Consider the following 16630-nt stretch of genomic DNA (forward strand, 5'->3'; position numbering starts at 1 on the left):
TTTTTTTTTTTTTTTGTTTTAATATTTACTTTTTTTAAACAAATTTTTTTTTTGTTATAAATTTGCTTTTTTATACTTTCTTTTTTTTTACATTTTCTCAGTACAGATTTTCATTCCATTGCTTTTTGTATTTTTTTTTCTTTTTAATATTTTTTTGACAATTTTTTTTATTTTGTTTTAGATATATACATTTTTTGGGTTTTTTTTTTATACGTATTAAATTTTTTATATATTTTCTTTATACATTTTTTTTTTGAAAAACTAGTCCTTAGTACGGAATGAAACAGTTATTCCCAAATTTATATACTACTTTTTTTGTCCTTTTTTTTGTATTCATGATACCAAATAAAGTAATATATTATTAAAAATAATATAACACAAAACCGAACTAAAGCTCGACAAAAAAACAAATACTTATTTTCTATATATAATATTAATATTAAATAATATTTTCTTAATAATTTATTTTATTCGTCTTTTATAGGAACTGCGTTGAAAATGGCACCAGAGCCTTTACCAGGCACAACGCCATTGTTGGCGTCCAGTACACATAAATCCGATATGCATTTGTCATCCGCTGCCACTTCAAACGGTGATAGTTGTAAGGTTAAAGTATCTAATAAATCGCGTAATGCAGACGCACTTGAAAGAATACCAAATAAACAAACGTTAAAGCAACAAAAACATACCATAAACACTACCGTTAAGGACAAAGAAATCAAACAAAATTCCAATAATAATAATAACAACAACAACAATAATAACAACAAATGCAATGGAATGCAAATGTCTATGGCAATTTCTTCATCAATATGTGAAGTTCGACAGCAGCCAGACAACGTCGCTGCTGCTACGAATGCAAGTGCCAATGAAAGGCTAATACAAATGCAAATTTACAATAAAAGCAACAACAACAACAACAACAACAAGAAAAACAGCTCTATTAACAACAATAACAACAACAGCAAGAACCATAGCAAGACTGTCAATGCAGTAAGTAATAATGGAACAACTAGCACCAACGACGCTATAAGAAACGGTATTAGTAATTCCGCTGCCGCTGCCCCTGTTACTGCTGCTGTTGTTAAGATTGACGATGCTGCCACTGCCACTGCTAAGGCTAGTACTGAAAATAATATTATTGTAGATATAAAAGAAGAGTGTGGTGCAGAGAATGTTATGATTAAAACGGAAGAAGAAAGTGTGGAGTGTAGTCAAGAAACAGTTGTTGCTGACAAGGAGAATGAAATCGAATCAAATTCAACTGACAGTAATATTTTTGCCAAACCGAAACCAGTGTTGTTAAGCGCTGTAAATCCTAACATAATATGCGGTCTATGTAAGGGCTATCTTATAGATGCAACAACTATTGTAGAATGTTTACATTCGTGTAAGTATTGTTAATAAAATTACCAATTTTTTTTTCTGTTTTTTGCACTTAAAACAAACAACACTAAGTTAAAAAAAGTATTATATTTCATATTCTAAATCAGTGTGCTACTACTATTACCTATCACCCTAACTATTTTATACATTGTATTTTTTCCACCCTCTCAAACTTAATAAATCAAGTGAAGCTTTTCAACGAGACAGTCACAATTGAGGTCTAATTCTTTTATTAAAATCTTTGTGGTTGCACTTTTTACCACGCCCTTTCCTAAATTATAATACATTCTCCAATAATCTAACAGAAGCGTTTTGCTGATTTTATGTAAATATATTTTGTTCATTTTATTGGTTTTTCGGATTAGATTCATAAAAGGTCATTAGTGTGGTTTGAATACTATTAATTCCAAAATAAGAGGGGATATATGTTCTTCCTTTTGAAAATGAAAAAAATTCTTTTGTAGATTTCAGTATACTTTTGTGATTACAATACTATAGTGATTATGTATTGAACGAATAATAGTAATAATATTATTAATAATTGAAATTTTTATTTAACCAATTTTTGTGATTGAAGTCTCGTCACAAAACCAAAAAATTAAAATGATCAATTTAACATAATTTTTTTTTTTTTTTAAATTTTTTAATGGTTTTACAAGAACCATTGTATAATATGTACAATGTGTTTTACAAAGATCATTATGCATATCTACCTAAGAAATAATATCGTAAAAGTTAAAAATATAATATTTTACGGCCTTGTGATATTAATAGCGCGGTCTGCGAATCTAGGGCACTACTAGAACCTTACCTCTTTCTTCGTTTTCCTTATCATTCCCCACACCACTCCTTACGTATTAACTATATCTGTGTCCAAATAAATAATACTACCTTTTGACTATCATATATAACTTAAGATATATGCAAAAATATGTGTTAGTTGGGTTGTACATTTATTAGGATAGGATGGATACCACCTCTAAGTGTGATCGACTTAGTTATTTCATCTAAGTGATACCGTTTAATATTCTCCACCTGTAGAATAATGATTCTGATTCTGACATATTCAAGCCAAGTTGTAAAACAAAATAATTTCTTTTTGAATTGCAGTGTTGCTTCCGAAATTTTAAGAAAATCTTTAAAATTTGTTTATTTTGGCAATCACTGAACATACATTTATCCCTCTACATTTTATAAATGTTTTGGCTAAACAAAATAGTTTTTATAGCTATCTATTAAAATATCGAAATGCAATTTCAAATGCTGAAAATTAATAGGTTTTATTCATTTGTAATTTAATGAATTTACCAAAAAATTTAATATAAACAAAAAGTATTTAATTATCTATCTCCAAGTAGTTGTGATGACAGTAGACATGACAAGTTATCCTCAATTAGCGCAAATGTGTCGATTCGATTGACTTTTTCTTACCACCAAACATTTTAATTAAAACATGTATTTAGTATACTTATAGAAATTCGAATTTTTTTTTGATACCTAATACTAAACACACTAGAAATATTTTCACAACTAACCCATGCCTTGTGTGGGTTGAATTTGAGCGATGAGGACACATAATTTATTGCCTGCATTGCCATATGGTGGCACTTATTTTAATTAATGCAGATATTCTTGAGCAAATTGAAATTTTCCTAACATTGCCAGACAAAATTTCTCGTTCTCCGTATTCTGAACCTTGTACCTGCGTGCATAAATTTGGTACACAAATCTTTGTATCTTAGACTAAACACTTTCGTTTTGACAGTTGTGTTAGTCTATTTAAAACCAGCAATAAATATATCTCACTTGATATTTGTTTAGATCAGCAATTTAAAGTAGAGGTGCAGTTTAAAATAATATAAGGTTCACTTATGTGTTTATACTACAACATCATCAATTTAGTCAAAGCTAATTAAATCGTATAGACGTTGAAACCAGTACAATATCTTTGGACAAAAATCGGTCAAGTTTAAGCTGACTAAAGTAACGAAATAATTTAGTTATGTTTGGGTTTTCTGCATCTTTCATACAAGTTGCTGAAATATTTATAGTCAGATAATAAAAATGGCAATGTGGATAAAGTGATTCTCATACAAAGAAATATGGTTAACACCAATGGCTTAGAGATAAAGTTTTCCCACACTTAATGTTAACAGTACAATGGTCTCCTTATGTGCAAACTCGCTTGATGTTTTAGTATGGTATATAGCATTCAGTATAGTATATATGTAGACCAAAAGATGTCTTAAATAATACAAATTCTTTGAACAAAGAACATTCAGGGAAGAATAGAGTAACTAAATGATTTAATCATCAGGAATATCTAATACTCAGGAATACATCTAACAGTGGTCTACATAAAACGTTCCAGCACACTTAATTTTGACCGCACAGTGGTTTCCCCAGATACAAACCTAGTCCGTTTTTGAATATTTTACATATTATTTTAGAGCCCAAAGTTAGCTTTAAAATACCTATATTAGTGTTTTGGCGTATATAAAAAACCCACCCTTATGAATTGATAGAGAATCGTCGACGATTCACAAGTTTTCGAAAATTCGAAATAAATTCGAAAAATGTGTTTTTAAATCATTTTTTTTTATTGGTTGTTAACATTTTAAAGAAATTAAAACTGAATCATAACATAAGATAATAATTTTATAATAATGGTATTTATTATTTACTTATTTCTGTTAAGTGTCAATGAACTTAACTCGTTAAACGATTTTGCCAGCTACGTTTTAAAAAATCCTTCTTCAAGATATCTGCATTCGGCCTCATTGCCTAGTACCCTGAGGATTCCATCTCAACGCTGAATATTTTTTAATATTTTAAAATGATTTTAATAAATTATACTTTACGATAATTTAGTCGACTATAAATCCGGCTTTATTTGAAATGCCTACATTTGTTAAATTCTTCAAAAGATTGCTTTGAAAATGTTTGTCATATTCTTGATTAATTTTGTTATACAAAGTCATTTAAGTAAGTGAATTACAACTCTCTATAGATAAAAAAAAGCCAAATACTCTTCAATCATTCCAATGCTTCAACTCACAAATCGCTCCAAGCCACATTGTGTTGGGTTTCGCTACTCAATCCAACAACTCGAGTCCATTGCAATTTGGCCTGTAGCGATTATTTTTTTGCTTGTTTCCAAATTTATAAATACGGGTTCCAAGGGGAGAAATTTCCATTTAATCAAATGATGAAATGGCATGAAAAGCGGATGCGTGTAGTTTAGAGCATTAACCAAATCCTATTATATACTGCGGAGTATATGTTAAATATACTATATGAAACTTTATATTTATAGACCTAAATATACATAATTGCCACTATCCTTTTTATAAGTTTCTTGTTTGTTAACTTTTTAGGTATTTTCTTATTAAAACTCATACATTAAGGTAAAGTTTTCACTAAGAACGAGTTTAACCAACCAGCATATTAAGTTTAATTCCCATCACTGTTAATTTTAAGCACAAAATATAATTACATCATAAAATAGTGTCACGGTCTTCCAAATAAAATAGATATTTCATTAAAACAAGTTTGATTAATGAGACTTGTTGGGACAAAGGGCATTTTTCGTGTAGGCCGTTCCCAGTGGATGATGGCGGGATGGCATGGTGGTGGTTATTGTACTTTACCTTAATTCGTAAAAGAATACTACTTTTTCTATTAAAAGGCATAATAAATTGGTACTTATAGTACATAAAATAAACATTAAAGTTATGAAATTTAATAAATGTACATACAAAAAATCTGTTATATTATTAAAACAAATATTATTGGAAAATAATAGAAAAACTAAAAATTCTGTATAATATTTCTTAATCCAACTTGTTCCAGAATTTTATTGCCGCCTCGTATGGTAGTTTTCTATAATGCCACCCAGTAGGAAAAAATATTGGAAACGCAATGCTCATTGTTAATGTCCAAACTGTTTGAAAAAATTGCAACACTCCATTTACTTAATGGCTGTCCTTTTTAATAAAAAAAAGAAATAACCTTCAGTAGTAGGATTTAGTAATGTATTCACTCCAAATCATTTGCATATTAATGAATGTACGCACCATCACTTCTCATGCTCTGAATATCTTCTTATAGCTGCGGTTCTGTTTATCTTCCTCTTTTCTGCTGTTCAACAGATTAGTCAATAAAAGTAATTAATGTCGTATCCAGACACATTTTATTTTTTTTATTAGTAAAAAATAAATTTATCATTTATTGCACACTAAATGACGATATAATTAAGCCGATTGCTAATATTGTAGTCACTTACATTTGTAAGCTTAAATTTTTTAATTCCTCTGTTCATAAAGAAAATATTTCCTCTCGATGATTTACAAATTTAAATGACGACTTCCTATCCTAAAATATTATTTAGGTTGGAAATGTAATCAGATTTAAAAAAATTATTTAAAAGCTAATTTAAAAACATATTAAAAATTTATTATTTAATTTATAAAAAAAAAATATTTTAATGTTACGATGTTTGGAAACGATTTTTTTTAAGCAATATTTTTGTTATTTTTTTTTTTTATTTTTATATAAATTTTCTTATTGTATACACATATGTATATTTATATATATTTTCTTTTCTTTTTTTCAATTCTTTTATTTTTGTCTTTTTTACTTTTATTTAAAATTGTTTTTTTATTCTTTATATATATATTTTACACTGTATATATAATTCCTTTTTGTATGTTTTTTACATGTTATATATAATTCTTTTTTATACTTTTTTTTACAATTTATATATCCGTTTTTTTATATGTTCTTTACAATTCATATTTTATTTTTTTTAAATATTTTTACACCTTATATACATTTATTTTTTTTATATATATTTTTATATATATTTTTTATATATATTTTTTTATATATTTTTTTACATATTTTTTTTTATATATTTTTTTGTATATATATTTTTATATATAATTTTTTTTTAAAATATTATATATATATATTATATATTATATATAATATATATATTATATATATATATATATATATATATATATATTATATAATTTTTTTTATACATATATTTTTTTTACAAATTTTTTTTTTATGTTTGCATACTTTTTTATATATTTTTTTTTTGCATACGTTTTATATATATTTTTTTTTTACTCGAAATTACATATAAAGTTATTTATATATCGAGATATTATATGCCATACCACACCAATAACGTCACATAATTTATATATATTTTAATACAATATTTAATATAAGCCACGAAACTGTTTTTTTTCTGGTATGTGAAAAGTATCGAAAGTCATAGTGTAACTCCACTAAAATCACCTTTTAGAAATGCAGAATTGACACATTTCAGTATTAGACCAGAAAGTTCTAAAATTAAAAGGTATACATTAGAATATAACAGGCTTAGTATTTAGACAACAATATATCTTAATGCAAAAAATTACTTGTAACAAAAAAGGTTTGACCAATTTGCGGAATGAAATTGTGTTTAACATAAAAGTGAAAACAATTCGCAAGATTTTTAGCCTATCAGTAAGGTTAATAATACCAGTTTGAAGGTTTATGTCTTAACCTTGAACGATTGTGCTGTTCGCCAACCATCCCAGGCAATTGCTGAGATTTTTGAGGGATTGTGTATAATTTCTTAAGTATGGAGAGTTAAGATCATTGCTAAACTCATGCGGACATCTAGGCTCAGCGCAGATCAACCATTGTTCGACAAAAGAATTCTGCTTAACGTTGCGGGGAGGGTTTTTTTCTTTTTGTTTTGGTATTCTATTTATTCCCATATAATTTGTTTGAATACTGAAAAATTATATCCTACATTATTTATTATTTTATAAAAAGTACTTTGGTTATAAAAGTATTTATTTATTTTTTTGTATTTATTTATTTTTTCTATTTATTTATTTTTTGCATTTAATAATTTTTTGTATTATAATATTACATTATTTAAAGAAGAACCACAATCAGTGATTTTAATATAAAATTTTAAACAAACGAAAATATAACATTTCTGACTGTGTATAAAACACAACACAAATACAAAGCACACTAAAGGAATTTAAAATATGTTTTAAAAACCATCAAATGGGCACACAAACATTATAGGTTTCGTGATTTGTTGACATTCTGATTGAATTTTTTTATTTTATTTTTTTTTTTAATTTATTTCTTTTAATTTTATTTCGTTTTTTTTTTAATTTTCAAATATTCAGTAGAAATTTTCTGCCTTAAAAAGCTAAACCACCTAAACACATACACGTTTATATAAATTTTGAATTAAGTACATAGTATAATATAGAGTATATCTTCCCTTGACTACAGTTTATTGATATCATATAGGCTTTCTTCGTATACACAAAATGCCATATGTTAGCTTTGACTGAACTTAAAACTCTACACTGTAAATAAACGCTGTGCTGTCTGGCAACCGTTCACTGATGCTGAGCCTGATATGCCTCCTTTTTCCGAACCTTCAATACTTAAAGTGTCTTTAATTGCCCAACATTTTGAAACTCATTAGTTAATGTACATAGAGTAAATGAAATGAAATAACTTCACTTCATCGAATATACATTTTTTGAATATAATCCAACCAACGGATATGACTAGAGCTGTACATAAGCCTTCAATGATAATTACTAGTAATGAAGGCCAATTTTTTTTTTTGCTTTTGTTTTTGTTTTTTAAATAATTTGTTCCAACACTGTTTACTCGTACATAACGGTTTAATGTATATGCACTGAGAAGAGTACACACACACACTCATATATATGTAACACGAACACATACACAAGCACATAAATAAATGCAAACGCTAATTTTTGCTAAAATAATGAATAACCAACCTCCTGCCCCCTGCATTGCTTGCTGAAAAACATTTTCTGTACATTGGAAAAAATACTTTACATTTTTCCTCTTTACTACACTGCACTTTCTACTCTTCTGTTGTTGGTGTTGTACTTGTTGTGTTCTGTTGTGTTGTGTTGCGCTGCTGCTATGCCTGGGCCTCTGCTTGCTGCCTGCTGCTGTGCCTTTGCCTGGTTGATGCCTTCCGTTATAAACTGAAAATTGCTCGTTGTAGCAGTAATTTTGGGGTCGGAGTCTGCTGACTGCTGACGACTGTTGCTGACATTCACATTAAAGCTGCTGTAAAAGTTTAATATATTAAAATCTCTTGTGTAGGTTTTTGTGCGACTTTGTGCTCGCATTGTGCAGCTCGTCGTAGATTTCGACTTTATAGATTTTTCGTTATTGTGTCGTGGGTGGGGACAGCGCTTCGCTTTACAAAATGTACCCAAGTAGAGTGGACTGACTGACTGTTGTGTGCTTTCGGTGATATCAATTCTTAAGTGGAATTATTTTTTAATTAGCTCTTAATGAATTCCTAATACGTTTGATAAATATCCGCTCAAGTTATATTATTATAGCTAAAAAGTAATAAATTTATTCGACTTTATATATATATTTTATACTTTTCTTTTTTTGTTCTTGTAAAAAAATATATTTAAATGAATTCTTATAAATTCGATTTCATTCTTTTTCAGTTTGCCACAGTTGCCTAATTCAACATTTGCGCATGGAACAATATTGTCCTCGTTGTGAAATGATAATAAATACAGCAAAACCAAATATCAAGTAAGTTGACTCATATCTGTCTGTTTTCATAGTATAGTTAATAGGTACATTTATAAATAAAACAAACAAAGTTCCCTGAACAGATGATGAAAATATTTTGAAAAAGTTAAACAAAAATGTGAAAAAGTGAACCCGAAGTAGGTAAATAAACTGAAATGTCGTGACCAGGTACAAGTATCTATGAAAGTAGCGTTTCGTTTCACAAGTGAACAACCAGAATATCTGAAACGAAATACATTTCGCAGGCATAAAAAATTTAAACTGGGACGCACGCACATCATAACAACAACCAAAAAAATATACGTATATATCCATATATGTATATCGTATAGGTAGTGCGTTTACATGTTCTTTGTTGTTCATAAAGTGCCTTATGTAGCGCAACATATACTAGTATATACAGGGTGGGAGAAAGCTGTTCAATTAGTTTTGATGACTTTTTATAAAATTATATGTATTAATGTAATAAATTATGCTCTGCAATCCTCTTTATTCGTAATACGGTGGATGGTAAAACGGTCTTAAAACTATTTACGAAACACTTTATTTTGAAAATCTATAATAATGTTGAAGCTGTTTTGAGCTAGTGCACTTAAGCACTTATACTCTTTTTTAACTCGAGGTTTCTTCAAAACCTCTCTCTACACTTTGACTAGATTATTGTTTATCACTTCATCAGACTAAGCAATAATTGACCTCAGATCTGCATACCTCCCCGAGGAGCCTGTAACCATTAAGAGATTTGATAACGCGGTGTTGGTAAGTCTGTCAGATTTCGAACATAATTTCAGTGCTCTATCCTTTATGTATTTTTTGATGGGATCAATCTTGATAAATATAATTTATGTTGTTCTACAGAGTTTAGGCTTGGTAATTACTATCTAGCAAGAACATTCTCTCGTTCTCCTCTCACTTGTTTTCAATCTCATCCAAGATATATTTGTTGCCTAAATTTTAAGCCTTCTGTATTCTAATGTATGTCTTTTCCTTGATTACTGGAATGGAGTTTCAGCTTTTAACCTTTACGATACAACGACTGAAATTTGTACATTTTGCTGGAATGGAGTTTCAGGTTTTAACTTTTATGGTCAAATGACTGAAATTGGTCCATTTTGCATTCCTAACAGGTGGCTTCAATGCATTGCTTCTTTTTCATATAATATTTATTCTTTCCTCAATGTTTGTTAATACCAAATCTGCTTTAACGTGAAACCAAGTATATTTTTTACTAACATTGAACGTTTGAATATGTATACTTTCTATATGTTATAATTGTTAAAGTCTAGGAACCGGACTTTTCACAAACAGTTAAAGCACTTGTTACATTTTTTCTTAAACATTGCTTTCTCTTTGGCTATCTTTTATGTAGATTATTTGGTTATTTATTCACTATTTTCCTACTCCAATTAATACAAATAATAATATCTTTGTCCGTGCTGGTATACATAAAGTACAATAATTGCAATTGATCAATGTCTCATGCCACACTTGAGTAAAATTAAAGATTAAAACTAGTTTTGATGAAAGCAAAACTTAATTACTTAAATGGCCAAAACATTCCGTTACTGGGTTTCAACCTGACGCAGCATGTCTTACAGGCGCCACTGCTGAAAACCTGCCTTCTCCAGTCCCGTATATCAGGTGCGGTTAGTGCTTTCTCAATTTGATCACCGAAGACGCGATCTAGCTGTACGATTTTTTTCTCTCCCTACCGTTTCAAATACCTTTTTCGCTAGAATATTTTCATCCATTTTCAATACATGAACAAACCAGTGAAGCTCGCTCGTACAGCTTGTGGTTCAATCGGAGGTAGTAGTCGTCGCCAACTCGTAAGGGGCCAAAGATCTTGCAAAGACACGATATAAGTTTTCAACATTAATCTAATGTTTATGGTGTATATTATGTATATTCAATATTCTCATTCATAATATAAGAAGTATAACCTTTTGAAAAAAAAAAAAAATTAAATACTTTAACTTATGTATGTGTGTTTTTAACAGTCAAAAAAATCGCTGTTTTAAAAAAAATTCATTGGTTAAAATATTCATAAAAAATTTTTTTCGCATAAAAAACGCCATGAAGAATAATGGTTTTAATATATCAAAGTAAACCGGTAGTTCAAATATTCTTCCTAATATAAAAGTTAACAGAAAAAAAAAACAACGAAAAAGATAAAGCTGCCGCCAATTTTAATGGCAGTAAGATCGTGTCTCATTCTGAATTTTTGTTCTCATTCCATATAATCGAGTTTTATTCCTTTCCCTCTTTAACCGTTCAACGGATGTGATTTTACTGGCGTAAGAGTTTGGCGGCAATCTAAGAAATTTATTGCCAGCTAAATTTTTTACAAAATTAAAAAAAATAAATAAATATGTATATATATTTATATATATCACAAGAAGATTTTAGGCAAATCTAAGATATTTTAAGATAATTTGTATATTTCATGGGTGATATGTGAAGTATTTTATCCAAACACCAACTATTTAACACCAAAAGTTCTTTTAACTTTATTTATTATAAAATACACAATTTGTGTCATTAATTTGATGTTTTTCTAATTTATTAAATTTTTTTTTAATTTTTTAAATTTTTTTATATTTTCTCTGAATTTTTTAAATATTTCTTCAATAATAATAATTACAATAAATTTTTTATTTTAAATAATTTAAATATAAATTAATTTAGTTTATAATATTTTTTTTGTGAAATGAATAACATAGTATAATTTATCTTCGAAAAAAGTGCTGTTTGCGAGCATATATACTTTAAAGTCTTCTATTTTACATGAGCCTTCGACAGCTTTTCATGTTATTAATATATGCATTAGCTATTTTTATTTTTATCATTTAACTCTATTGTAGCTTTCTGATCACGACTTCAGACGTTATTCTTCAGTTCAAGAAAAGTCAGATAGTGATACATCATATCCGTTTCCTAACAATAGCATGAAAGGAGCAGATAAAATTGGTGGATATTTCATTCTATATTATGTTTTATATAAGAATTGAGTACTTATTTAAATGTTTAACCTATTCATGTAATAACTTATTCACACAGCACAGGATATCTTAATTCTGCGCTTAATTTCTTTCTTAACTAGATACGCCCCTATTAACTACTACTTTTCAGATATGAGATCATTAAAGAACGTAGAAACTTGCAGATTATGTGAAATATAAAATGAAATATCTACCAATTTTATCTGCTCGTCTCCTGCTGTTGTTGGGAAACGGATCTAATGTATCACTATCTGAGAGTTAAATGGTAAATATTAATAAAAATTAAGCTTAGAAATTTATTTTTTCCATTCCGGATCAAAAGTAATTTTCCGGAAAATGACTTTTGATTGGCGGCTATATTTTTACACTCCAGAGTCCTACAATAAAGAAAGAAATCTTTCCTGCATTGATTTTTGGACTTAAAGAAATACTTTTTACTTAAAAAATAAATTTAAAATATTTTTTAAATTGTATACTAAAGTGCGTTAAATCATATAAAATTTATATATAATATAAGTACCTATATATATGTTATGTATGTGTATACTCTTAATATATAAAGTTAAGTGAAACATTGTTTGAAATCATGAGATTTAATCCGAAAAAAATATATTGCCTTACAAGGTTAAGTGTTGATTTTATGCCCTTTCTCTGTGCCTGAAGTAAAACTTTGTGCCTCAACTTTTTTTTTGTTTTATTTCAAAGTAGTATGTGAAGTACTTTCAGTAAAAACGTGGGCCTATAAATGTGTAGGTGCCCATTCGCTGATAATATTTGACATCTCGAAAATAAAAAAAGGTTTTGTTATGGTGGTAAACCAACTTTTACAATATCCGGTTGTATTTTTATTTCTTTTTCCTTTTTTTTCTGTGAAACATTAAATGAAACATATTTTGATTTTCTTGTTTTATTTTATTTTTTTTTTTTATTTCTAACATTGCTTTCGTAAACATTTTTTACGTCTCGAAACTTTCTTTCATCAGTTAAACGCTCTTCCCATTTAGTGAACAATTTCAGTATTCCACCAGAAATTAAATTCAACTCACTAAGGGTGCTTCTACATTATTAAAGTAGAAATTTAATATCAGATATACTACGTACATACATATATATAATAATGTTTTTTAACAGAATGCAAGTACATAAAAAGTATTAGTATAAATGTGGAAATATATATTTACTGTAAACCTGGATTTTGATCAAAACTTGGTATAACTTCATTCACAACAAATTAAATTTTGATCAGGAAATGCCTATTAAAATTTATTGTTATATAAATTATGAGGTTCAATGCACATTAGACTATTGATTGTTTCCTTTCTGAAACTCCATATCAATCCGTACCAATAAGTTCTAGTTCTCCGTGGCATAGTGGCTTGAACGAGCTTTGTGCTTTCTCCATATTTATTTCCAGAACTTATTAAAGTTCACTGCAAGAAAAACAACAATAACAAGTCATCTTTAGGTGTTCGGTTTATATGGCTATAAACCGATTTTAGTTACTAGTTAAAACAAGAAATTACATTGATTGGAGGTATAAAAATAAAATTCCTATAATAGTAAACCAGATGATAATAAACTTTTCTAAGAGGTGGTTTTAGTGGATTCAAGTCTTACACAGCGACTTTTGATGCTTTCCAATTATCGCAAAAAAAATTCTCAAATATAAAATCTTGAAAACATGAGAAACATAACGACCAATAAGAAAGAAATGGATCGACTAAAAAAATGATTTATGAATATAACCGCGGGTACAAGTTTACAAAGCAGCGGAAAGGAAAAAATGTGAGTGAAGGAAATTTATACCGAAGGTGAGGTCTTTGATGGACCTAAACGTAGTTAAAAACTATTTGTGAATATTGCGGGTATATAATTAGAAAGTGACAGATAGAAATAAAGGTGCTTGAAGAAAATTTATATAACAGGTTGAGGTGTTTGTGGGACCCAGACATAGTTAAAATCGATTTGTGAACACTGGTGGAGATAATAATTAGAATTAGAAAGAAATGAAGATGACTGAAAGAAATTTATGTAACGAGCGAGTGTTTAGGTGTTTGATGAAACCAGCCATAGTGTGTACCAACTGGTCTGAGTTTTTGTTGGACTGTAGATGATGAAGTATTTAAAAATAGTATGAACATTTTAATTTGCTGTAAATGAAATTATCTCATCCCTCTTTAACGCACTAAAACACGTTTTATATTATGTGAAGAAGTTAAGAGATATTGCGGTTTAGTAATTTGAATTTCTTTAAAGTTAAACTAACTATGGCCGTGTGCGAGTTCGAATAAATTGTCGTGAAGTAAATTGAAATTTCCTAGGAATTTTTTGCACTGCATTTATGTAAATATTTATTTATTGCACTTATTTATTATTTTTCGTTAAAAGTTTTCAAATTTATTTATTTATTTATTAAATATCTTATAAAATTTTGACAATGGTAATACCTAATTTTTATATAATTCACCCTACTCGAAATTCTGGTAAATATCAACATTCGCTGCCATACCGACATAATTTACCATTTTCCTCAATTTACTCGAACTCGCACACGGCGTCTATAGTTTAAGAAGTATATAGTTTATGTAGTTTTATATAATTTATTTAAAAAATTAAAGAAAAATATGTATACTACTACATATATCAAGACTTCTGTTTCTTATTTGTACCTATAGTAGGTTAGAGCATTTCTAACTTCTAATAAGATTTGTTTTTATGGTGGACTGATAGATATGGATCTTTAAGCTGATGTATTCCACTAAGTTGTCGCAATAAATAATGCATTCCGAGTATAAAACCTTATTTAATTAAAACTGCACAAACCTGACACCCAAATTATAGTAGAGTCCGTCCACACATTGTGTAGAAAAATGTTTTTGACAAAAGGGTCGTGTCTGTTTTTGCAGGGTGGATTGTTGATAAGTGATATTTCACACATTAATGGCACCCCCATGCCCATGCCACCCTTTCGCAAAGCGCGAAGCAGCAAAATGTTAACTTCAAAGAAAAAATAAGTGCTTAGTGTGAAACGAATCCATTACTCTTGTTAACAAAACTCAAAGGAATAGCAAGGAATACATTTACTTTTACTTCATGGTTTATTGGATTGATTAGAAATATTTTTGACTTCAGCGCATGCACGCTCATTAAAAATTCCGCAACATTTTCTTCTTTTTTTTTTATAAATATATTCCATTAAGAAAAAAAATAATGCCTGACATACATACATATGTATGTATGCAAGAAAAATGCTTGCATATTGCGTATATACATATGTATTAAGTTCGATGTATGTGTAATACAAAACATTCGAAGAAAATTAAAACGAAATCTAATATAAATAATTAACGGGCGGGTCTACAATTTGCCGACGGCATTCGCTCGCACACAGCTGAATTAACAACTTTTGTTTCTTCACGACCAACAGCGAAAAGCAATAACAACAAATAAGATGTTTTATAATGACAACACAACACAACACAACACAACTAACTTGACGATAATAACCAAAATGCACAAGTAATAAAAACAACAAAATCCACAACAACAACTACAAAAACAACAACATGTCACTTTCAAGCATAATCAAGAAGAAGAAAAAAGCATATATAGCATATTAAGAGAAGACAACGAAAATAAAATAACTTCAGCACACAAGCGCAGCACAGCCATTCATTCATTTGACCAACCATCCGTTCATGCACATAGCAGCGGATGGTTGGTTGGTACGAAACTTATTAAACGAAAATGAAAACCCATCAACGACGGCGTAACATGTAACATAAGCAAAATTTGCTTATGTTGAAAGAAATAATGAACAAATGAATGAATGAATGAGTGCAGGATGGATGGAATGACTGACTGAATATAATTCTCTGACAACACAAAACAGATCCAAAAACTTAGTATTTATATAAATAATAAAAACAAAAAAAAAACATATTCACGTTAAATAATTTCTTATATCGTATTCGTAACTTACCTTTACGTATTTATGTGCCTCATTCGTTGTTAGTGTTATTGCCCCTACTCTGCCATTAAGAAACACAGCCACTGCCACTGCCACTGCGTACTTACTGAATGCGTGCGTCTCCGCTTTGTGCATATGCATCTGCTTATTTTCCTCTTGCTTCGTCTTGTTGTTGTGTTTGTTGTTATTTGCCTGCTCGTTAGCGCGCTTAAAAAGAAAAGACAAGAAAAAATTATAATTTTACGTGCATAGATTTTCGTTTAGTGTGATGTGAATGTACTGCTGCGTATATAAATCTGTGTGTGTCGTCCTAATCAACATATAACAAATATATACGTAGATAATACACAACACATTTGTTTTTATCAGTGGTTAATAAACTAATTCTAATATCAGCAATACGTGAAGACCAGCGCTGATAAATTAAAAAAATATGCGTTAAACATTTTAATAATTTTTTATATGCACTAAATGACAAGGGAGAGAGAGAGGGACGTTGAATAGATATTTATTTTTTATTATGTGTATATTTATATTTTTCTTTGTTTTGTTTTTTTTATTCTGTTTCATGAAAAATAACAAAAAAAAAAAACAAAAAAATTTTCTATTTATGGAAGGGTGAAAAATGAATTTTTGG

At 28.7% G+C, this 16630-nt stretch overlaps 1 protein-coding gene across 1 annotated transcript; it reads left to right on the plus strand.

The window, feature by feature from the left end:
- Nucleotides 1-487: 487 nt before the first annotated feature.
- On the plus strand, nucleotides 488-9025 carry LOC119674956 (polycomb group protein Psc-like). The gene is made up of 2 exons (XM_038086113.1): nucleotides 488-1390; nucleotides 8931-9025. The coding sequence occupies exons 1-2, from the start codon at nucleotides 499-501 to the stop codon at nucleotides 9023-9025; spliced, it is 987 nt and encodes a 328-aa protein (XP_037942041.1). The 5' UTR covers nucleotides 488-498.
- The last annotated feature ends 7605 nt before the right edge of the window (nucleotides 9026-16630 follow it).

The sequence above is a fragment of the Teleopsis dalmanni genome, chromosome 2 (genome assembly GCF_002237135.1).
Source record: "Teleopsis dalmanni isolate 2A chromosome 2, ASM223713v2, whole genome shotgun sequence".
Taxonomy (NCBI): Eukaryota; Metazoa; Arthropoda; class Insecta; order Diptera; family Diopsidae; genus Teleopsis; species Teleopsis dalmanni.

Coding starts and splice junctions, on each gene's coding strand:
- LOC119674956 (XM_038086113.1), top strand. CDS start 499: ATGGCACCAGAGCCTTTACCAGGCACAACGCCATTGTTGGCGTCCAGT. Junction 1,391..8,930: donor TGTAGAATGTTTACATTCGT/GTAAGTATTGTT, acceptor ATTCTTTTTCAG/TTTGCCACAGTTGCCTAATT.